The sequence below is a fragment of the Aspergillus ruber genome (genome assembly GCF_000600275.1).
Source record: "Aspergillus ruber CBS 135680 unplaced genomic scaffold scaffold00001, whole genome shotgun sequence".
Lineage (NCBI taxonomy): Eukaryota > Fungi > Ascomycota > Eurotiomycetes > Eurotiales > Aspergillaceae > Aspergillus > Aspergillus ruber.
The window spans coordinates 302-22,931 of NW_024467297.1; the positions used below are offsets into that span (position 1 = coordinate 302).

Below are 22,630 nucleotides of genomic sequence, written 5' to 3' on the forward strand. Positions count from 1 at the left end.
CTTATGACAATTATGTTAGAAAATATGTTTTGGCTCCAATTGTGCCCTTGGTTAAGCCTTAGACCGGCTAAGATCCGGATATAGCCCTACGCTTACCGCAGATCCCCCAAATCCCCAGGGATCGTTCAGCCTAACCACAGTGCAACAAGGCTGAGACCCTGGCCATCCTATGTAGCTATCTATTTTGCACTAAAACCCTTCTACAGGACCCTGATTATACTGCCTTACACCTAGATTGAGCCTGCGATGGGGGCTACATTCCATTGGACATTAGGCTAATCACTCCTTCTATCCAGCACACCACAATCATGTAGCGCGACTAAAAGGTATCTATATCTTCCTGATACTCGCTGAAAGAAATCTTGAATCCATCATCATTAACCTCAGCTATCTTCAGTTATCCTCCCGACAACCAGCTTTCGCTGGTAGGCTGTGAATTCGTTGAAAGGAGACAAAATGCTGACCCAAGTATAGACCCTCATCTGTGGCAATGTTGCCCTCACTTCATAAGCGAATCAAATTTCCGAGGATGTGGTAAAGAAGGCCTGGCAGAACGCACCAAGCAAGACGGAACAGTCCGGATACCCACACCATTACAATGACCAGAAGGTCATAGAAAAGCTTGATCCTGTTTGTCACGGAAAGACTGTTTTCGAAGCTTCAGTATACGCAGATGGCAAATTATATCCCTTCGCAGTCAAGCCAAAGCAGAATCCCGGTGCTTTCCGTGTCATCTACACTGACGACAAAGACAAGCACTACTGCGGGATTATTTCTCATGATGGTGTGGAGGAAGTCAAGGGGACCAGGAAGAAGGAGGGTACACCTGCCAATCCCAATGCGGGAGATTTCCATGCCTGCACGGCTGAGGGCCCGAAGAGGAAGAGTTGAAAGTTTGCCAGGGTCGAGACGTTTCTTTAAGTTTTTTATTTTTATTTTTTTTTTTTTTTTGAGGTGTCTGTACATAATTGTCTGTATGAAGTACATGGGTCTACTTTATACTATAAGAAGCACATATTTTGTCATTGGTTCAGTATCGAAGACACATCTGTACTGGCGTCTTCTCCGGTTAAAATAAAAGTGCAGATTGGGATATGCTTTCTGCTCCACCAACAACGCGGGAAAGTTAACAGACTCTCTTGATGGAAATGTGCTATACATGCTCACTCTTGATCTGACACAGCGACGTTTACCGTTCAGAAGCACTTATATCCATATCCTCTCTCTTTTCCTCCGCAGTATCCCCTTTGCCCTTATTTATATCCACATCACTATGTAAACGTTAGTTCCCGAAAGCTATTATTAGCCCATACAGTAAGGATTCGATAAATAAGGAAAGAGAGAAGAACGCCTGCCGAGATAGGAGACTAGCATATAAAAGTCTGCGCAAAAGTACCCTTAGCGCGGGATAAGAATCTCGCTAAACTGTCACATGCTGATGAGGACCTGCACAATATAAAGGGCTGGTGAGTAGCTTGGAGACCATATGACTGCTCACCTAGCAGGTCCTGAGTACTCACTGAGCAAGCCCCTGAGTACCCTCATTAAAGCGGCGGCGCCCAGAGGAGGAAAGCCACGGTCTTTCTAGGAAAACAGGTACGTATAGGTACATATATACATGGACTACGAGTGTCAATACATGATTATAATCAAATCACTTGGTCTTTGTTGTGGGCTCAATGGAACTCTCTACTCAAACCTTTTCTAGACAGCTAATGACAAGTATAATTGATACGAGGAAAGAAAGAAGGATGTTCTGCGGTCTACCAGCTTTGATATTTACCCACTCTTGTAATAAGTCTATATTATCTTTAATCAGAGGCTGTTGGTGTACTCAATCCACACAATCAAATCCAACCTACACCAAATGGATTCTCCGAATCCACTGCAGATTGCCCATGGCACTCTGGGGGGTTCGTACAAGAACCCCATAACACATAGAAGAGAAAGCGAAAAAGGAAACCAGGCTCAAGTTCCACATCTTCGAAGGAATTTGATGTGAAATTATCGGCCCTGCCCTCTCATTTGATTCCGTTCACCATGGGTTGGAAGCCCAATGGGTCCTTTCGATGGGATATTAGAGTCCAGCTCATTGATAGGGCTTGAGTCGGCCTGCTGGATTTCTGCTGTGTATAGTCCATTCTGCTGCAATGCTTCGTACTTAGCCCGTGTATTTTGTCTCCCCCACCAGAATCCAGCTCCCAGCATCGCTATCGCAAGAACTCCTAACTGAACACCAACACCCACTCCAATTGCGATATTATTGGATGATTTTGTGTCGCTGTTTTCTAAGGATGACATCGCTGTCACTGTCGCAGTGGCGGTAGCATTCGAGTCGAAACTGACGAGTGTTGGGTTGAGGGTGAATTCTTTTTCTTCTGTGCAGCATTCATTCGTGTTGCCGTAGCAAAATGATTCGTCTTTGCATATGGTAACCTCGGTGTTGTGGTTCGAGGATCCTCTGCCTTGATTTTTATGAGAGTCAGCGTCATTCTTAGAATTTAATCGATCTCGAAATTGAGCCGGTATTATTCGCTCGGGAAAGGAGAAAAGAGCATTGAGAATGGACCGTCGATCTGCTTACCGCTGCATCACATATGGTTTGATTAAGCAATTCGGACTGTCGAAACTCTTGTCAGTGCAATAGTCTCGGTAGTACTTGTTTGCATGAGGCCGATAACATAGACCATTCGATTGACTAACATCCGGATAAGTATCATTCAGCCTACAGCACATAGAATCCACGTTATCGAATCCAATGCATGGAAGGAATCTCGAGTCGGCAGTGGTCTTTCCATCAGGGGCATAGCACTTCTTAGCGGCTGATATAAAGTGCGCAAAGAGAAGACTCGCCCAGATGACAGATGGGAGTTCTGTGGGCATCATTTTAATCATGCGCGTTGTAGCTTAAGCACCTGCAAACCAGTTGTATGAAGGAGTTCGAATGATGAGAGAATAATGGGGTTAGCTGTGCCTTGCGCATTGATCCCCTGCTTCATCAATACAGTCGCACTAATTTACATGCAATCTGGCCTAGGGGCACGCGTTACCTAATAGGTGAACTGGGTTTGGCCAATGTTACTATGCTTGTAATAGTGTCACGGCGCTCTACCACACGAGGTTTGGCGAGGGTTGAGAGGTGGAGGGTCTCGGCGAGGTCTAACTGCATTCACCAAAAAATTGGGGGCAAAGAGGGGATAAGAGGACCTAAACTGAGGATCTATAGCAAAAATGCCTCATCTGAATCATTCAGGTGGCAGTAGAGAAATGAAAGGAAAAAAGCAAAGATTTGGTTGAAGTTGAAGCAGCAATGGAGAATGATCTTATAACTAGAGCACGCACAATGATGCCAAGCAACAATGGAGCGCCAAATCTAAATAGGGATGCTATAACTTGGTTAAGTTAGTTAACGTAATATATCACCGAGTTGGCCAGCTGGCCATAGCCGAGTAGCAGCATTTGTGATGTATAACCCATTGCTGCAGTGTTGAGCTGCCATATGCGAACAGTCAGCTGTCGTATGTGAGCCGTCACAACCGTCACAACAAGCTGTCTCGATCTAGGTTATGCATGAGGTTAGGCCGTGTCATCAAGGCCCCAGCAGATGAGGAAGTTCAAGTCCGTTTAGCCCGTTTCTCCAGCAGGAGTTTGCCCGACGGCCTGTCATCGCTGAATCCGGCAGCACGGGTGAAAATTCGCTCACCCCGGAGCCAAGTCTCCCGAACAACACCCCTCAGATTCTGGCCTTGATAAGGCGAGACCTTATTCCGGAACAGCATGGTGGATGGCTCGACAACCCACTCGGCGGTGTCATCAAAGACGCAGATATCCGCGTCCATTCCGACGGCCAGGTCACCCTTCTGCTTCTCCAAACCCACCTGGGCGGCGGTATTCATGCAGCAGAGCCGGACAATATCCTGGAGAGCACGGTTTGTGTTCTCGTCCTCCGGCGCAGAGGTCAGGCCATTCCTGCGGCTGAATTCAGTCCACAGGATCGGGAGTCCCATACCGACGGAAGAGACACCTCCCCAGGCAGTGAGGAAGCTGCCGTTGTGGGATGAAGCATCCGTGTAGGGAGGGATGTGCGGCGGGAGGAGCTTAAGATCCGGCGTGCAGGGTGAATGGTCCGAGACGACGGTCTGAATCACGCCGTCGTCGGGGTATCGCGCTAGTTCGGCCCACAGAGCATCCTGGTTCGCTTGGGAGCGGATGGGCGGGCTACATTTGTAGCGGGTGTCGCCGTCGCGGATCTGTTCGGCGGCCAAGGAGAGATAATGGAAGCAAGTCTCTGCACTGATGGGCACGCCTTGTGCGCGGGCTTCGCGCAACATCGGAATGGCCTCCATGGCGGAAAGGTGGACGATATGCAGGGCGAGTTGGGGCGCCAGGTGGGCCAGGGACAAGACCTCTGCAATGGCGCCAGTCTCGTAGGTCGACGGGCGGGATTCCAGGTAAGTCGAATAGTTGTACGCGGGTCCGATTGGTGGAGAGGGTTCCTCGTGAGGTTCCTTTTCCGCGTGGAACATAAGCGTCGTGGGCTCGTCTACCAATTCAGCCATGGCCTTTTTGATATCTTCCGCGTTGACAGCCGGGAATTCATCAACCTAGAGGGGGGTAAGCGCTGCAGTATCATAGAGTACACCTAGGTTGGTATTTACCCCGCTATCAATTAGGAATCCTTTAAAGCCACGGACACCTTCATGGACAAGGGCTTTAAGTTCATGAGAATTGCCGGGGATGACACCACCAAAAAAGCCGACGTCTACCCAGCATTTGCCCTGGGCTGCTGCGACTTTCTCTTTCAGGTTCGCAACCGTCGTGGTGGGTGGGATGGCATTCAGCGGCATATCCACAACGGTGGTGACCCCACCAAAAGCGGCGGCTTGGGTGCCCGTGTAAAAGCCCTCCCACTCTGTACGTCCTGGTTGATTGAGGTGAACATGGGTATCGATCAGCCCCGGGAGGAGGACGTAAGGGGAATGGTCGGTATATGGGGTCCCCTCGGGGAAGTCGGTAGCGGAAAGAACGTAGTCAAAGACGGCAGCGATCTTTCCAGTCGCACAAGAAATCACAATCGTAGCAGGGGTCAACTTGCCGGAGATGACAGCACGAGAGGTAGCCAATACGGTGATTGAGGAGGAGGAGCAGGAAGAGGAGTTTGTCGCCGCGGTCAACAGTTGGTCAGATATGATTGATATCCAACAGAAGAAAGTCAGAATGTATGTAAATAACCGCCCACTGAATAGAACCATATCTTCAGAGTTTGACAGATCAAAACTAGGTCGTAAGAGTGCTTGCTGTATTCAAATATCTCCTATCTAGGTATGGCTTTAGGGGCTTACTGAGGGTTATTTATCCATAGTGCCAAGCCGAAAATTCTAAATTAAATCATAAAAAAATACGTAATTCCTGTTAAGCCTTCTAAAATCTAAAAGCAGTATGTGATCGCTATAGGCGCAGTTTTCCTATTACGAAGGGATTCACATAGAGGTTCCGAAGTCTCAATATTTTCTAGGGATGGCGGTAATCTGTCAGAATTGGTTGTCCCTCTGCCAAAACTATATATATATCTCTCTCTGGACATCCCCGATTCTTTCTCCCTTCCTATCTCTCTTTCGGTAAACTCCTATATACCAAGTTACCAAGCGAACCTATGAGCTATGACATGGCATGCCAAGGATTTTTACTATTCGCCGTCTCCATCGCTAATCGACTTGGCTTGATATCTATTTAATGTGGCGAACGAATGATGAATAGCACAAGCTGCACGGCTATCCTCTAATACTAGGCGCCTAGAAAGCTCCATATCTCGGCTGAATATCTCGGCTAAGAGCTCACACCTTGACTAACTAAACCTAGGATCATTAGCAATAGTAATCCGCTCACCTCTCCGGTCTGGGTTTCGAGAGGCTTGCCATGGTTTTGCATGAAGATGAGAAGATAAATGCCTGCCCAATTGGCCGTTTCCTTGTATGGTATGGAATGGAAATATATTCCTTAAATCAAGGACGACAATGAGCAGTTAACTGTCCATGTAGCCAATTCCCACCCCCCAACCTGAATAAAGAGCCTATGTAACTCCATCCCATCAACACGGCAACAATACCATGGAAGCAATCAAGACAAACAGACTGCTTAGCGAGACCACACACAACCATATAGGACTTCTTCATGTAAATAGATTTGTCTCTTCTCTTTTCTTCTCCAGATTCGATATTCTAGTCGATGGCTACACTAGTTAAGATAGGAATATCATTTCATTAGTATCTACTGGTCCGAGCCCGTGACACTCAGTGTCCCCAGTCTCCTCAGTACTACCATCCTCCTCCAAATCCTTCAACTTATTCAATCCATCGATAGAAACCTCCTTAACCACCAGTTTCGCCTCATAATAGTCCGGATCAGCATGCACCCTCTCCAGCCATCAAGCATAGCTTTTCAAACCCTTGGCATAATGCGCTCGATATTGAATGCTTCCCCGGATAAGTAGTAGTTATGGCCATGCTGGCGGATGCCCTCCACAGGTACGCCGAGGGCCTCCTTAGATAGGACGTAGGCGCGATAGCGCGAAGCGACAAAGGTCGCGAACAAGTCCGGGGATGAGGGGTCGGATTCGACGAGGTGGATATGAGTGAAATGTAATGGGTTGGTGAGACACATCGCTGAGATGAAGGGGCGCCAGTTTTTCCCTGTTCAATGCTAGTGCGACCCTCTTCCTTCATATTCGAAACGGAAGGAAGGGGATAAAAACTGGGAAGTGAGGGGGTAGATGCTACCCACAATCCATGGACAAGCACCGAATAGCAGCCAAACCCCCTCGGCATCCCCGACAACATCAATCTTCGCATCGGCCTTAACAAGCTTCCCCCTCGCGGCTAGAACCTCTTCAGACACGCACTCTACATGCTCCTGCCACATCTCGTTCCCGGGGATCTTGTTCCGCTGCGATAGGCATCGCCGAGACCCTCATGAGGGTCCGAAGATTGGAACCTCCACCCGACCCTCGACCCTCGCCAAATTTCGGGTGGGTGACCCTCACAGACCCTCATTTTCATTAAATTTCATAAAATTTCCACACTTTACCTTATTTGGATGCATAAAAATGATGATTCATTCTAATATAGTTTTGTTTGTCTTGTTTGATCACCCGCGAGTTACCCTCGCGAGGTTAGACCTAACTTGGACCCTCACTGCGGGTGAGAGAGTCGGACCCTCAACCCTCAAAATGAGGGTATTAGGGTGACCCTCGGAGGGTCACCCGCGGGTGAGGGAGAGGCCTACGCTGCGACATCGTCATGGGGGATCCACGGCCGAGCTGCGCGGGGGGAGCCAGCCAGGCATTGACGAACTACAAGGCTGCGCGCTTCATACACATGAGACTAAATAGCCGCAGTATTAACCGACATCCAAGAAAGGAATGGTTCAAGTTTGCCCCGGCAGCTCCTCTTTCGTATATTCCAAAGCTGCCTCAATAGCCGGGTTGTTGCCAGGTACGGGGTTCATCAGTACGACGGTTTTTCAACTGCGCACTTATTCTACATTGTGCAGTGTGGAGGTCTTATCTTACTTAGAACAGGCCATTCTTGGTTAAGATTAACCATATTACCTTGTTCTCAATTTGCATGGGGCATTCCATGGTTTAATAGAATCATGAGATAAATTAACGCAATCGGACTTACCAGGGGGTAATGATTATGTTATTATTTCACAACGATATCTAGCTATCTTTCTTAAACACCCAGATAAACCACCTCACTCCCGAGACATCAATTACTTCTGACGGAACTATTCTCGCCAGTGTCCTTCTCAGCTGCAGCCGTTTCCTGTAACTTCTGCAAATGCCCTGCCGAAATGGCAGCATACTTACACCGTTTCCGAATCGCCGCCCCGTACCTGTAAAAGAGAAACGGCAACGGAATACAAGCCACCGAGACAAATCCCGGAATACTTGAAGCCCAATGTATTCCCAAACCCCTGTACATATACGTCGTAAACAACGGAAACACACCACCAAACATATACCGCAACACAGACATGGCCGCCAACACAGACGCAGAATAAATGGTATACGAGTCGATCAGATAGTTGACAATGCCCATGTATACAATGACCAAGCCGAATCCGAACGGGACTAGTGCTGCCACGCTGGCCATCCAGTGGATAGATGGGGAGTTTGTCCACGCGAACCAGAATAAGCCGACGGGGACTGTTATGGCGGAGAGCATGCAGGGTGGGAGACGGGCCTCTGGTGGTGCGAAGCCGTTGTGTCGCTCTTGGGTCCTAATGTAACGCTGGTTATCCATGACGGTGTAGGCGACTGCCGTGAGCATGCCCACCAAAACACCCAGGAAAGGAAGGCCCCCCACGCCTGGATTCCAACCGCGTTCTTGTTCGTAGACGATGGGGAATGCAGCAAAGAGCATGTAGAGTGTCCCGTAGATGACAGCAGCGTAGAAGGTGAATAGCAGAACAATTGGTTCGCAAAATAGTAACACCCACGGTCGTGAAAATACGGTTTTCAGGCGCTTTCCTAAACTCACTCCTTGGCCCATGTCGAGAGTACTCCGATAGCATTTTCCGGTTACTTTGGAAAGCCTTGCCGCGCGCTTCCGGAGAAGGACTGGCGCGTAGGTCTCCGGAACCGTGAAGGCTACCAGGACCCATACCAGGCCTGAGCATGCAGCAAAAAGCCCTTCCACCCACCGCCAACTGGCGTTCATTCCTAGAAATCCACCGATAAGTGGACCGACTGCCGGGCCTAACCATACCGTTAGTACATAATGACTAGGAAGGACAAGGGGTTTAACCAATGTAGGGAGTAGATGCGAATAGACAAAGCGCAAGACCTCGCTGCCGGGAAGTAAACATATCAGAGACAACTCCGCCTGCATTCGTGAGCGGAGAGGAACCAAACGCCCCAGCAAAAAAGCGTAGAATCAGAAGTGTCTGGATATTCTGTGCCGCGGCACATCCTGCGCAGAAAGCTGCCAGGAGTAGAAATGAGATGAAAAAAGGGATTTGTCTCCCGACACTCTCGCTCAGAGGTGCCCATAATAGTGGTCCTACAGAGAAACCAATGACATAAAGCGAAAGTCCCAAGGTAGCCACTTCCTCGCTGATATCGAAATGTTGGATGATGCCCCGAATACTCCCGCTGTAACCAGAGGATGCCAGAGATATAATGAGCGTTGCGAAACCCGTCATAAATACAACCATGACCTTTCTCGCCATCGTGAATTGCATTGGATTGCGCGGGTCGTCCGGTAGCCAGGACACCACATGAGGGTCGTCTTCAGTGCCCGACCCAGCATACTCGTGGCTCAGAATCTCCTGGGTGATGACTTGCTGATCGGTCATCAGGCGCCAGAATGAGATTGTCCGGGGATAATTGGGGATCATGGCACTCGCCGCGTCTTGTGTGTTTGCCGCGCCATTCTGGGCCATGGTTCAACCGGCACAATGTCGACTAGTCACAAGTGTTGAGAAGCCAAGTCGTAAGCCAAGGGCAAACATCACCTTTATAAAATTTCATCACTCGAACGATCGGTGAAATCGGTTAACTCGGGTCGGCAGCCGTTGCGGAGAATTCGCCCTTGACAGGGCGCTCTCGGCCAGCCGATCCAGGGCTTGCCACCGTAAGACCTCGGCTCTCGGCGTTCTACGGACTTATTAAAACGCCAGCGAGCGCCGGCTGTTGTATGTTCATGTGTGATTGTAGAAAATGAGCAAAGATGGTATCTGAGAATGACACAAAAATTGAAATACTATATCAACAAGAAGTGAAACTAGTTGCCGTGCAACGTCCCGAAAGATCCCACGTAACTTCAATGAAATGATTGAAGCTTCGCGTGCTGACTCGACAGCCGACTTAACAAGCGACTCGACAGCCAACTCGACAGCGATGACTCTGACGTCGCAGTATAACCGCTCTCCATTGAATCGCTTGACTGGCGCCGCATCGCCTCGACGAACTTGGGCCATGTGTTTGTCAGAACCAGGTACTTGATGTGATCTTGCACATGGTCGAAGACGGCCAGGTTGAAGCCGTCAGGGATCTCCCCCGTGTACCGCGCTCTAATACCAACATCTTGTGGCGGTAACGTGGAGTAATCATCTTCGAATGGTGTCGCAGGGTTTACACTGCCCTCTCCACATAGGATCCGCGCGGGCTTCTCGAAGACAGACTGCAGGTGGCTGAGGGCTTGCGATGATATGTTCAAGGGGAATTCGGCGTTGCATGGGCTAATGAAGGTAGTGTAGATCCAGAGTGCCTGGTTATATGTTCCGAGCAGCTGCTCCTGGTCGGGGCTCTCCGGCCAGGATGACTTCCATGAGCCAGTACAGGTAAGGAACGCAACATTCTCTCCTGAGAAATCCTTGAGTGCTGCGAAATCTTGCAATGCCTCTGAGTTCTTACTGAGGACGTGTTCGAGCGCATCCTTTGTGAACAGGCGGTCGCCCATACATTCATCCAAGAAAACAGATGCCTGACCCTTCTCGGCAAGCGTGGATGAAGACGTATTGTTCCACTCTTTTGAGCGTGTTATTCTGATGGTCATTGATGGCGAAGCCGTATCGCATCTAGCATATGAGTCGGCTGCTTTCTTGCACAGGATCCATTGCCTGGCGACCTCGTAGATGGGAACGAACACGGTGAAGATTTCCCACGTTATAATGGACAGATGGATCCTGTGCGTATGTTAGCGACTGTCAAGATTGTCTGATCCCACGCGTATGAGGGGGATTCACCATTGACTCGGAGTAAAATACGCATTGACTTTGGCAAAGGCAGGCACGTATGACGCGATTAAGAACATCGGTGTCGCATGGAGACTGGAAATGCAACAGGCAATGGTCTGGGTACGCCATCCCATTGTATCACGGATTCCCCAAGCTCGCCAGAGGAGAACCGGTGCGACAATCCATGCCCAGATGACTTGCCATAGCACGGACGGCCACCATTCCCATCCCCGACCGAGTTCCACTATCTGCACCGGGAGTGGCAAGCCATCAAGCCCCGTTCCGGGAATACCGTAGGTTGGGTGATATTTTTTACAAGCGAACCACATTCCGATGGTGAGAATAAACTAACGGCGTGTTGGTCAGTTTTTAGACTAGCCAAGCCGCAACGGGGGGAGCGGAGACAACATACTTGCAATACCATGCCAATGCCGATGAAAAGGAAGATCTTAGTTGTGTACTTTATGTTTCTCAAACGGCAAAGCCACGAGGCATCGGTGCTTTTTAAGTCACGTCCGGCCCGGGGCTCAGCATGGACAAACTGCTTCTGCAGTTTGGCAATGTGAAGGAAACGGTGGTTCGAAGCGTGGAACAGCGCGATGCCCAGAGGAAAGTAAACGCCCATGGCGAAGTACTGGATGTCGTAGGCAAGAACCATAGGCACGGTTCCGCCTATCGGGTAGGTGATCTGGCCGAGGATCCAATACACATGAAGAAGAGCGATTGCAGGGAATGATAGAGATAGACCGCGGACCCTAAGGATAGGATTGTGACGATTGACCAAGCAGAAGGCCATACCCGCTAGCAGTACAGTCGACCAGGCCACGCACCATGCAATGTAGAAGACACCTACCCGGTCCCATTTGGGGGGGCTCGGTGGAATGTTGTACACGGTGAGGCCCGGCATGGCTGCCATAGCCGCCATGTCTGCCATGTTGAAGTTCAAGGGGGTGTAAAATGAAGAGCCACGCGAAAGCGAAGGACAAATGGATGGAGGAGCATTTAGTACTGTTAGGGGAGAACCCGGTTAGGGAAATACATCATAGCAAATTCCAAATCGAGATTGTACTCTAGTAGAGGCAAAGTGGAGGCTCGATATGACCAGGGCACCAATGGCACTGGATAACTGAGTGACTTTTAAGTTGCATTATTGGAGATGGTCGAGGGCTATTCCAATTCGATCCATTGCTCAAAACCCAATCGACTGCTGATTCGATGGAAAAAAACGAATCGACTCCCGAATCTACGGTAATTCACGCTAGTGCAGATAATCAACAAGACTAGCCTAATTCGGTATTCGCTAATCCATGGTTCGACACTGCATACAATTGCCCACAAGTTGCGGATCCGTTTTCTTGCCGGTTTGGGATGTCTTGATCTTCGCAAGACATGGCCAATGATCTCCGGTGATCGGTAGATATCTAGTTCGGCGATAGGCTCTCATGAATTGTCTCTTTGGGGGGAGAGGGGCCAGAGAAAGAGACTGGTATCTCCGGGGAGAGGATTCCAAGGAGTCTTTGCCACACCCGTGGATCTCTCGGGCCCACCACTAGCTGCCCCGGGGTTTCGGGGTTGCTCCATCGTGCTCTCAAAGACCTTGTCCTGGAATGCCCTTCGATGTGAGTCTACAATCTGTTATTCTTTGGTTCTTTGTTTCTTTCTTTTGTCCCTTTTTCTTTTGTTTCTTATATCTCTTGACATCTTCTTCACCAAACAGGGCCATGGACATGGAATGAACTGTTTCCACCGTCGCAAATTGACATGCCCGGTTGACCCCGAGCTACTAATATTTGACTTCTGGAGTGAACCATCACTTGCAGCCCAGGGCCAGGTATGGGTCAAGGGCGATCGCTTTTAATTGAATCAATAAAATGTGGCCCGGCCTATAGTTGGCTTTGGACCCATAGCTTCTGTTCTCGGCGGATACTATCCCGTTCAGCCCCGTTCTATGCTTTCTTTGGCTTCGATGCACTCCATTCTGAGTGTGTTAGTCGATGGTCTCGACCCGTAGTATGCTCGGCAAATCATGATGAACCTGTGGTACCGGTTAAAGTTGCCAGCAGTCGATACACTACTATACTGATTTGTTATTATGGATAGTTTCGGCAATTGATTGCCATTCTTTGCAGTTTTTGATTTCAGCATCGGCAAAAGCTCTGCGAGGTCACTCATGCTGGAGCCTTTTATCTCATCCAATGCGGTTAAGCTCCCAAACTCCTTTGTGGAAGAGCTGGGTGCGAGGAAGGCCCGTATTTTGGTGTCTAAAGAAGCTTGATCTGAGCCTTGGAGGTTCATATCTAGAGTTGCATTCGGTGTAGCTCGATGCGGAAGAAGGGCCACTCCCAAGGCGAGAATTGCTATGCCCATGGCTGGTAAGTTAGTCATTGAAGTTGAGGTCAATTATAAGAGTTGTTATCTTAGTCTCTGGACAGTCTTACTTTTGCAGGGCTGCAAGTAACATGAAAGGAAATGGGCGGTAACTTGATGAGCCGCTAGCAACTCGGGGAATCCTAATTTATGTGGATGCGCCAGCTAACACAAAGTTTACTGTATGCAAGTGCTTTTACTTTATCCAGACATCAGGTTTAGAATACATTCAATACGAGCATCAGGCAACATTACGCATCATACCAATAAATGTATCTGCAGGTCTATATACGAGACGTCAACAATCAGTATTGCGTAAAATTAAGCCCACCAGCATCTGGATCCTGGAATACAGCCCTCCAATGCGTCTGAACATCCTCACATAACCCATCCCCGGCCTTCCATGCCTCAAAAGCAGCACCCAAAGTACAGCTCACCGTCATAACCTCCTCCCAAGCCGCCCGTTCAACATCATACCCAAGCCGCCGAACCGACGTCTCAGGAGCAGTCCACATCCTCCTCCGCCCATTGTCATACTCATTCGAGCTCTCGTCTAACAATTTGTCCCCGGGGTTGAATTTGACCATATTCGCATGGACGAAAAATGCTCGAGGCGCAGGGGCCACAGATGTATCTTCTACCCGCCATTTTCCTTGCTGGGTGAGCTTATAATCCTCCGCCGGATCGGCCTGCAGCATTGCGACGTGAATTATATCGTTATCGTTCCATTCATATCGCCGACGGCCCAGATCTGCGACTTTCTCGCTGACTGTGTAAAATTTTTCGCCTACAGCAGCGGCAGCCTGAATGAATGTGTCTTTATCGCCTTCTCCCGGGGCGCCCTGGTCTAGGAGGTGATAATAGTGCGATGGACCGTAGTAGTTGTAGTAAGCTGCTAAGAGGAGTGTCCGGGAATGGGCTTTCTTGGAGACTAGGAATACGCCTGCTTCGGTTGTTGCGCGGTCTGTTGTGGGGAACTCGGGTTGACGGGAGATGGTGAAGTATAGTGGAGATATGGTGCTGGCCCAGTAATCGGGCCAGGTGACAAGACCAGTGGATTTGAATGGGTCGGTTGTCAGGAGGGTTGTAGGGTCGTGGATGGGGATGCAGTCGGCATCTAGCCAGATGATATTTTCGAACGATGAGAAGAGAACCGCGAAGGATTTGAGCTGGTAGTGCTCGATTTTAACTCCGTCAGCATTATCAGTGTTTATTGAGTTTTCCAGGCCCATGGCCTCCGATAGCACCACGCATCTCGCATTGAGTTCCGGGAGAATCTTCTCACAGATGTGCGATTCATATTCGGTCGAATCTTTGACAAAGAGCTCTACCGGCAACATGCACCCGGTTCGTCGCAGCAAACGCAGGGTTACTACAAAGGTCGGCATATATTCACCACCTGCAGAAGACACAATGCCTTCTGTCAAAATCATATAAGGAACATCAAGCCTTCGGGTCGCTTGAACAAAGCCGCCGTGCGCTGCCTGCATGGGCTGTATAATCTCATCAGCTTTATCGATATGATTCTCCCGATCGAGTTCAAGCACGGCGTCGTATCTCGGCCACCCTGCCGAATCAATCAATTCCAGAGGAGGACATCCCGGTGCATATCTATCGAGCAAGGAATAGAGATGATCCCGAAACTGTGCTTGGCGATCGTGGAATGCCGCCCGAGCGATAGCGCTGAAATACCGCTTTCCAAGCCAGAGATGATAAGCATTGACAAGAACAAGGATAATCAGAACAGTGATGAGTATTCTCCTGTTCAGAGCAGCTCTTCTGCTCGTCCGCATTTTTGAGAATGCATCGTTAGCCCGGGGAAAGTGGCAGGTGAGATGATACTAATAAGCAACGCCAAAATCAGCCTAACGCCCCTAGACGAGAAGCCCGGTGGGAGTCTCATTGAATAAAGCAAGCAACAGTGGAGATTGCTACGCGTCCGGGTACTTTAAAGCACTGTCAATCGGGGCTATGATTATTGCCGCAGCGAATCCGCGACTCTCATTCGAGCCTCACCATGGCTTAGTTTGACCTAAGGGTTGCGATCTTTATTTCGGGCGTCGCGTAGCCCTCCCGGCCAATGAACCGTTGGTCCACCTCTGTCGTAGGACACGAGACGACCCACCAAGACAAAGAAAGCCTTTCGTTGATCCTTGAGGCTCTCCGGAGCCTTACGGCTTCTCCTTTTCAAGACATGATTGAATGAGGTTCAGCTTGATTCCGAGCCTTCCATGATCCATGTTTGAAACCCCATCTTGTGCTTCTGAAAAGCCTCCGAGTCCCTGTGAGTCTGTTGAACCATCAGCAGAGAGCTATGGCTATCTCCTTTGTGCCCCGGGCACCGGATATGACCTTTTCGGAAATGCAGATACAGCGCCGCAGCGTCGATCGTTCTACATGATAATAGCCAAAATGATTTGAATGGACGTATGTCTTGTTGTCGGTCGTATGGTGTCCACAATGCAATATATCGCCGCTCCTTTGCCAGTTTGTGCAATCGGTATCTGACTCTGGCTAGGTATATTCCTTTTTAGTCAAAAGGCTAGTACATACGATCGTAGGGTGTGGGAAACAGTACTGTTTTAAGAATAGCAGAATGCTTAAAGCTCCGAAATCCAGGATTGGAAATAATGATGTTACTGGAGAAACTCCGAATGTGATTATGTTCCTATCCTCTCCTTCGGCGGGCTACTCCATCGGCTTCCGCTCAAACAACTTCTGAATATGTTCACTCCCACACGCAGCAGCTACATCCAAACTAGTTCGCTGTCTTATATCCTCAGCCATAGGATCCAATCCCAAATCCATCAAATGTCTGGACCGCTCCACAATTGCCAGTCGAGCATTTTTGCTGCGGAATCTAGTGCCGACCTTGATAGCGGCTAGCAGATGAAGCAAAGACGACTTCGCGTTGTTTCGCGCAAAGAAATCAGCTCCTGCCTCACTGAAGAATTTGAATATAGGGTCATTGAACTCTCCATCGCTCGTGTATTTGAAAGAGAGATCAAAGCCAAAAATTCCACCGCGGCAGCTCGATCCAAAACCGACCTCGATGTACTTGAAGAGTGGCGTGTCACCTTGGTTGTTTCGGGCGTTGATGTCTATTCCAGCAGCTAGAAATTGCTTGAACAACGCAAGATTGTTAAATCGACTAGCAATATAGTGAAGGGCCGTGTCTCCGTTGGAGTCTGGCTGGGCGGGATCGGCTCCATTCTCTAGAAGTAGGTCGACGTAATCATAGGCGCGGTGACGCAGTGCGTAGTGGAGAGGCTTGTCGCCAGCCCGATCGGTTTGATGGACGAGGCTGGGATTGTTGATGATGACAGCTCTGAGGGTCTCAACGAAATCGGCGTCGGGCTTGAAATTCTCTATGAGATGGAGAATGGTTTTTCCATCGTCGTCTTGCGCCATAATATTGGCTCCACGGTCAATAAGCTCTTGAAAGACTGTTTTAGCGGTGTCTTGCCCCTGAGTGGGCAAGATCCTCGTGCCCAATGTCTTGTGATTCTTGGATGCAGCTAACAGCAGAGTGCAGCCACTTTGGTCTCGACGTTCAAGGTCCAGAGATGGCATCTGGAAGAATGGCTCAAATATATCTCCCGAGCTTAGGATTTTATGGATTATTGTGTAGCTTTTTGCTGGTAATTCTGGGGTTGGCTCTTCGGTCGACTTATCATGAGGCCTTGGCTGTTTTGTATATTTGACAAAGGTGGCAAATGGGTCTGCGCCGTGTTTGAGAAGTATTGCCATCATCCGCGCCTTCGTTGCCTCAAGATTTGGGGTCTTAGGGTGTCGATAGCTAGATGCATAAAACAGCGGAAACATTTCGGAATCGGTAATGCCACTACGGCTGAAGTCATCATACTTGGGCTTTGTAGGTCCGGGCGGCCTGAGGTTGGCATAATCGCCCTGAGAAAGCAGAAGTTCCAGTATTTCAACCTGCCCAAGCTTAATCACAGATATTATGGCTGCTGCGCTGACTTGCGCACCATGCGCAATGAGAAGCTTGATCAGATCCAAGTCATCGCCTGCCTTTGACAGGCATGTATTGCCATCGTCGTCTACGGCATTGACATCTGCACCGCCCTTAATGAAAATTTTGGCAGCTTGCTTGCAAAAGACTTCTGTGGATGTCAATGCAATGTGGAGGGGTGTTGCTCCAACATGGTTTCTCAGCTCGAGATTGGCACCCTTCTGTATCAAATACGGCAGGGCTCTGTCGACATACCACCAGCACTTTCCAGTGGCGAGGTAATGAAGAGTGCCCATGGTCATTAAAACCCGATATTCACTTCCATGATACACACGCTCTCTGCTTTGGGCATCCATACTAACACCAAAGTCCTCGACAAGTTGCTTCAACACGTCCATGTTGGGAAGTCGACGCGTGCAAGCGGATACCATTAACGGTGAAATGAAATCGCTGCTGAGGCCTTCTGCTGCTTCCGCTTTCTTGCACCATTCATAATCATCAAGTTTAGTTGCAAGTTCCCGAGTGCAGACTCGTGCCAATATGTCACTATAGCCCCAGTAGACCAAGTCATTCAAGGCAGTCCTTCCCTGGTAATCGGGCACGATGAGACAGGCACTATCCGTGGCTATTTCTTCAAATAGATTATACTGCCTCATGGCCAATGCACTCTCCAGAAGTCTTCGCTGTGCGGACGAAGCTCGACTCTCGGACCATTTCTCACCGTGTCCGGGCCTGGCGCTTTCTTTCAAGGCCTCTTTTGCCGCTTTGCGACAATAGCTAGCAATAAGGAAGCCCGTGCCACGGTGCAAATTTGCGATGATCTTTTCATCAATCATACGATTCCCCAGATGCAAAATACAGTCGATGGTATAGCCAAAATGAGGCAGCATCGCCGCCCGCCACACCCTTTGAAGACAACCACGGGCCCCAGTGATTACAGCACCATACTGGATAAGTAAATTCATGATCTCATCCAGTCGCGCTGTATCGTGTTCTGTTTTAAGTTGGTCGAAGCCATATCGATCAATTCCGTGATTCCTATCATTCAACGGGTGTGTGCGATATTCAAGCAATAAACCAGCTGCATCGAGGCCTTCAACCTGTGACTGCTGACCATTGCGCCACAACTCTTGTTCATTCTCAAAATCGGCACACATGGTGAAGGGTGAGTTCTGAGAATTGTCTAGCAAATTAGGATCTGCACCTGCTTCAAGAAACGATCTGACAGTTTCAGGACGACCGGAGCGACAAGCGTAATGTAGGGCTGTTTCTCCTTTGCAGTTCTTCTGATTGACAAACGCCATGCGGTCCTTTGTTTCCAGTATGCCAAGTCGAGATAGAATCATATCCACAATGCCGGATTTACGTGCTCGGGCTGCGAGATGAAGTACTGTCATGCCTTCATGGGTGGCAGCAAACAAATCTGCACCAGCATTGAGAAGTTTGAAAACAAAATTTTCAGAAATTGTACTGGCAAGATGTAGTGGATCAACCCCATCAATATCACTAGGGCTCACGTTTTTGGACACTGCGAGAACATAATCAAGTGGCTGGTCTTTCTTGGACGATTTGGATTCATCGTCGGTCCCAGAGCACAGGAAGTGCAGGACAGTTCTTCCTCGGTGATTTGGTTGATCAATTTTCAAGCCCAAGCCCATCAAATGCTTTATAGATTCCAGCTTGTTGGAATAAGACTCCGCGGCGGCAACTTCATGCAATGGTGTGTTTCCTTCGTAGTCTGTCACGATCGGCCCAAGGCCTAGGCTTCTCAGATGGTCTAGGCGCTTCCTCTTCTTGCATCCATGATGCCATAGAGTTCGGCCTTTGTAATCACGAGTATCAGTTCGGGCGCCCTGGTTGATGAGCATCTCAAAAATCTCTGGCGTTCCCTCTCTAAGACCCTGGTGAGGTAAATTGCGTGAAAAGAGCTGTTTGGCCCTCGAGATTTCGCGCCTCAATATCTGCCCCGGCATCCAAAAGCCTGCATATGAGCGCTACATTCACATTATATTCCATGACATGGAATGGTGTATTGCCGTGTCTGTTCTTCAGGTTCGGATCGGCCCCGGCAGACAGTAGAGCGTTAATCACGCTGGTTTCAATAGACCTACCTTTCAGAGCAACATGTAGAACACCATTTCCTTCAATGTCAGTAGCGTTGACATCGGGCTTGTATTTCAAAAATGCAACAATTGATTCACTATACATTCCCATGAGACGGCACATTAACGGTGTCCTGCCATCCGTACTTCTAGGCCTGTTGATATCCACGGTTCCTGTTCCCAGAAGCAAGGGCAACAGCTCATTATCTGTTTTGCCATCTGTGTGGAGAGGTGTCTCTCCAGCATCATTCTCCATGGTAGGATCTGCATCCGCCTCCAACAAAGGCTTGACCAGGTTGGTGCTATATTCACAAGCATAATGCAAAGCTGTCGATCCATCTGGAGTCTTCAGATGGACATCAGCGCCCGCGTTGAGCAAAACCTCCGCACACTCCGGCGGGCTTGGATTCGAATGTCTGTTGCCTTTGCACAGGGAGTGTAGCGCTGTAAACCCTTTCGGCTCCTGGTGACAGTGAAGCCTTTTGTCGAAAAATACCCATGAAATTCCACCAGACTCATCTTCAGCATCGGCGCAAGCTATGTTTGGGTCCGCTCCTGCTTTCAACAACACGTCAATTGTCTTGAAGTCTCCGGCTTTGCACGCTCTGAAAAGGGCAGTGGCTCTGCGCCACTTCGCATTGACATCCACACCAGAATGTTGGAGGATCAAATCCACAATTTCCGCACGACTTTCTTCTGCTGCCCAACTGAGAGCTTGATGGCAGATTTCAACATCTTTCAAGAATGGTAAAAACTTGGCCATAATGACATGCATACATCAGTGGCGTGTGTCCGTATGATGTCGGCGCATTTCCACACCAATTCCCCGGCGTATCTCTGGTCTTAGGAGTAAGTGGGTCAACTCCGGCAGCCAGCAATATCTCAACAACCTCAGCATGGTTATTTCTGGCGGCTTGATGCAGCGGTCTCAGGCCCTGGTTTTGCTCCGCGTCGGAGTCGACCCCGTTGTCAAGAAGAACCTGAACAGCTTCTGTGTGACCGTAAGTTGCAGCCCAATACAGAGGCGTATTGTGGTCACAGTCCTGTGTCTCTATATCGATATCTTCCGTTTGTAGCAAGTGCACTATGTACTGAGCCAATCCAGTCCGGGCAGCAACATGAAGTGGCGTGACATCTTTGATAGACGAGGTGGGCCAGGCAATTTCCAGCCACACATTAAATCTATGCTTTTCCACAAAGAATGTGTCAAGAATATCGTAGATGTGGGACATGTTTGCACCGGAACTTGCTGCACGCATGGTGTGTTTATACCAATTCTTTGCGGCGTATTCTAAGTATGGGAATTGCAGCCACAGTTCACTTTGGTCTGCTTTTTTAGGATGGTATAAATCATCGTCGTCGCTTCTATTTTTGACCGTCTGGTTGTCGAGGCATCCAGACCTGAGGTAATTCAAGCATGTGACAGCAAGGCATTGATTCGTTGACCCAGAATGAAGAACTGGATATGCGAAATCGTCCGAGTCACTGCATCGGGTGAATCCCTTGAGGAACTCGGTGAATGAATGGTGAACCACCGAGACCGTCTCATTCGGCAGAATCTCCAGAAGTGGGCCGCAAGCAGCTCTAACCAGCTCTTTGGTCTCTTTTAGGCTGTTATTGCCACTTGAAAAGTGTACAGTGTTCATCACTTCAGCTATCTCAAGGAGACGTAGAGGGCGTGTTGCATGAGTAACAAACTGCAGGACGAGAAGCTGGATTTCATCAGATATGTTTGAGCGCTTTGCATGTTCCCGTAACAATCCATTATACATTAAGTTGAGGTCAGTAGGCAGAGCATTGAGGACTTCGTGCACATCAGCACCCGGTTCGAGGAACGCTTCCATCGAAAGTCTTGCATATAAAAACAGGCCATTTGCCCGACCGGGAATTGCCTCTTCTATGATATTCCAGTGCTCTTTGGGAATAGGCGAGTTCCGAAGCTTGTGCTGGACGTAGGCCGCAATATCGAGATCTACCAGTCGCTCTTCCAATCGAATCTGGAGAAAGGGGAATGTTCGCAAGGGAGCCTCCAAAGAGGCTACTGGGCGTGAAGTGATCAAGACTTTGATATTTGAAGGACGCCACTGGCCCAACTCTACCAAGGAATGGAGGAACCCGTCATTCCCGTTATCCATCTCATCCAAGGCGTCCGTGACGCAGTAAACCTTAGGAGATGAATCTAGGGCCAGCTTGAGGTCTTTCCAGAGGTCGCCTGGAGAGAGACTCTCAATCGACCGACGGTTATCAATGTACTCCTTCAGTTTGACCTGGAGTGGAGGGTTGTAATTCAGAATCTGGCACAGCCAGTCACGCAACGCGGCGATAGGCTTATGGTTTGCATCAATGATCTGTCGGAAGAAGAAATATATGACTGGAACTTCTTCCTTGCGCAGTTGGTCGATAATCGAAGCAGTCATGACGGACTTCCCCGAGCCGGGGATGCCTTTGATCCATAGGAGTCCATTCTCGCCGGAGTGCCACTGCTGATACGTTTTCGTGGAAGTGAGCCATTCGCCCGTCCCCACTGGATGAGATGCGCGATGTCTGGAATATTCACTTCGTTCCAGATCATACGGAGTTGGCTGGAGCCATTGTCTGATCTCATCCAGGTCTGCAGTTGGCAGTGGAAGGATGTTGTCTGAATTGAAGTCGCGAATATCTCCCGAGCCAACCAAGACGGTATCGTTACTCTCGAAATCAGATAGAGAAGACATGATGGACCTTGGGTTGATGATGATAGAATGATTTAGGAAGTGAGTTGTTGGTGGAAAGTGAAGACCCGAGACAGTCGATATCTGTTGACTTCCATATATGCCGAATGATTGATGATGCCCGCTGCTCCCACTGACTAGTTAAAGCCGGACAATTCTGCCTAGCTACGACGTACGACTTATGACTGCCCGAGCATATGCATGGACAGATACAACTACGATGATAAGACCGAGGACTACGGCTATGCAGTCAGCATCCTGTGGCAATGACCACCACATACATGCGTTATGCCTTTTGTACTCCTTTTGTCTTTTGAACTTTTTCACAATGACCTTCCCTTTTTGCGCTTAGTTGACGGCCGCCAGATTGTGTATAAAAAGGTCGCACAATAGATAAATATCTAGAACCAGAGTTCTTCCTCTATCCATTCTGAATAGTGCCTATGACATCTTCCCGAGCGTAGTAGTTGACAATATCGCACTAGTTGAGCCGCATGAACTCAGTCCTGTCTCCGCCGTCTTCTCTTTGGCCCCGGCTCTTGTAACCGATCTAATTAATACGAGCTTTTGAATCATTTTTAAGTCCAATCGCAGCGCTTCGACCCATTCATGTATATGTATCTCTTCCGAGTAAAAGTACATACGACCATAGGGTGTGGAAAACAAGGCTTCCAGTCTTCCGCTGGGAAATCAAGTCCATGTTCTATTCGAAAAAAAAAAAAAAAAAAAAAAAATAT

At 49.0% G+C, this 22,630-nt stretch overlaps 8 protein-coding genes across 8 annotated transcripts; 1 reads left to right on the plus strand and 7 right to left on the minus strand.

Annotated features, from left to right (window-relative positions):
• Nucleotides 1-456: 456 nt before the first annotated feature.
• Nucleotides 457-891, plus strand: EURHEDRAFT_398541 (uncharacterized protein; the record flags this gene model as incomplete). Its single annotated transcript, XM_040779851.1, has 2 exons — nt 457-468; nt 529-891. 2 exons carry the CDS (start codon nt 457-459, stop codon nt 889-891), a joined length of 375 nt encoding a protein of 124 aa, XP_040643030.1.
• A 1,275-nt stretch (nt 892-2,166) lies between these two features.
• EURHEDRAFT_421649 (uncharacterized protein) lies at nt 2,167-2,859 on the minus strand (the record flags this gene model as incomplete). The annotated part of the gene is made up of 2 exons (XM_040783349.1): nt 2,167-2,493; nt 2,596-2,859. Coding segments are annotated over 2 exons (591 nt in total), but the record flags the coding sequence as incomplete, so codon positions are not given.
• A 445-nt stretch (nt 2,860-3,304) lies between these two features.
• EURHEDRAFT_519489 (allantoinase) lies at nt 3,305-5,252 on the minus strand (the record flags this gene model as incomplete). The annotated part of the gene is made up of 2 exons (XM_040786792.1): nt 3,305-4,604; nt 4,659-5,252. 2 exons carry the CDS (start codon nt 5,250-5,252, stop codon nt 3,615-3,617), a joined length of 1,584 nt encoding a protein of 527 aa, XP_040643032.1. The 3' UTR covers nt 3,305-3,614.
• A 2,518-nt stretch (nt 5,253-7,770) lies between these two features.
• Nucleotides 7,771-9,399, minus strand: EURHEDRAFT_511597 (MFS transporter; the record flags this gene model as incomplete). Its single annotated transcript, XM_040785979.1, has 3 exons — nt 7,771-7,785; nt 7,812-8,758; nt 8,808-9,399. The coding sequence occupies 3 exons, from the start codon at nt 9,397-9,399 to the stop codon at nt 7,771-7,773; spliced, it is 1,554 nt and encodes a 517-aa protein (XP_040643033.1).
• Nucleotides 9,400-9,824: 425 nt separating this feature from the next.
• EURHEDRAFT_445594 (uncharacterized protein) lies at nt 9,825-11,647 on the minus strand (the record flags this gene model as incomplete). Its single annotated transcript, XM_040783541.1, has 3 exons — nt 9,825-10,689; nt 10,750-11,087; nt 11,153-11,647. The coding sequence occupies 3 exons, from the start codon at nt 11,645-11,647 to the stop codon at nt 9,825-9,827; spliced, it is 1,698 nt and encodes a 565-aa protein (XP_040643034.1).
• Nucleotides 11,648-12,675: 1,028 nt separating this feature from the next.
• Nucleotides 12,676-13,125, minus strand: EURHEDRAFT_534642 (uncharacterized protein; the record flags this gene model as incomplete). The annotated part of the gene is made up of 1 exon (XM_040787307.1): nt 12,676-13,125. The coding sequence occupies one exon, from the start codon at nt 13,123-13,125 to the stop codon at nt 12,676-12,678; it is 450 nt and encodes a 149-aa protein (XP_040643035.1).
• A 140-nt stretch (nt 13,126-13,265) lies between these two features.
• Nucleotides 13,266-14,990, minus strand: EURHEDRAFT_407305 (alpha-mannosyltransferase). The gene has a single exon (XM_040780513.1). It carries the CDS (start codon nt 14,898-14,900, stop codon nt 13,413-13,415), a length of 1,488 nt encoding a protein of 495 aa, XP_040643036.1. The 5' UTR covers nt 14,901-14,990; the 3' UTR covers nt 13,266-13,412.
• An 805-nt stretch (nt 14,991-15,795) lies between these two features.
• EURHEDRAFT_511600 (putative ankyrin 2,3/unc44) lies at nt 15,796-21,896 on the minus strand (the record flags this gene model as incomplete). The annotated part of the gene is given in 4 exon segments (XM_040785980.1): nt 15,796-16,553; nt 16,599-18,981; nt 19,079-19,896; nt 19,916-21,896. 4 exon segments carry the CDS (start codon nt 21,894-21,896, stop codon nt 15,796-15,798), a joined length of 5,940 nt encoding a protein of 1,979 aa, XP_040643037.1.
• Nucleotides 21,897-22,630: the final 734 nt, after the last annotated feature.

Excerpts from the sequence above, each read along its gene's own strand:
- EURHEDRAFT_407305 (XM_040780513.1), bottom strand. The coding sequence starts at position 14,900 with ATGCGGACGAGCAGAAGAGCTGCTCTGAACAGGAGAATACTCATCACT.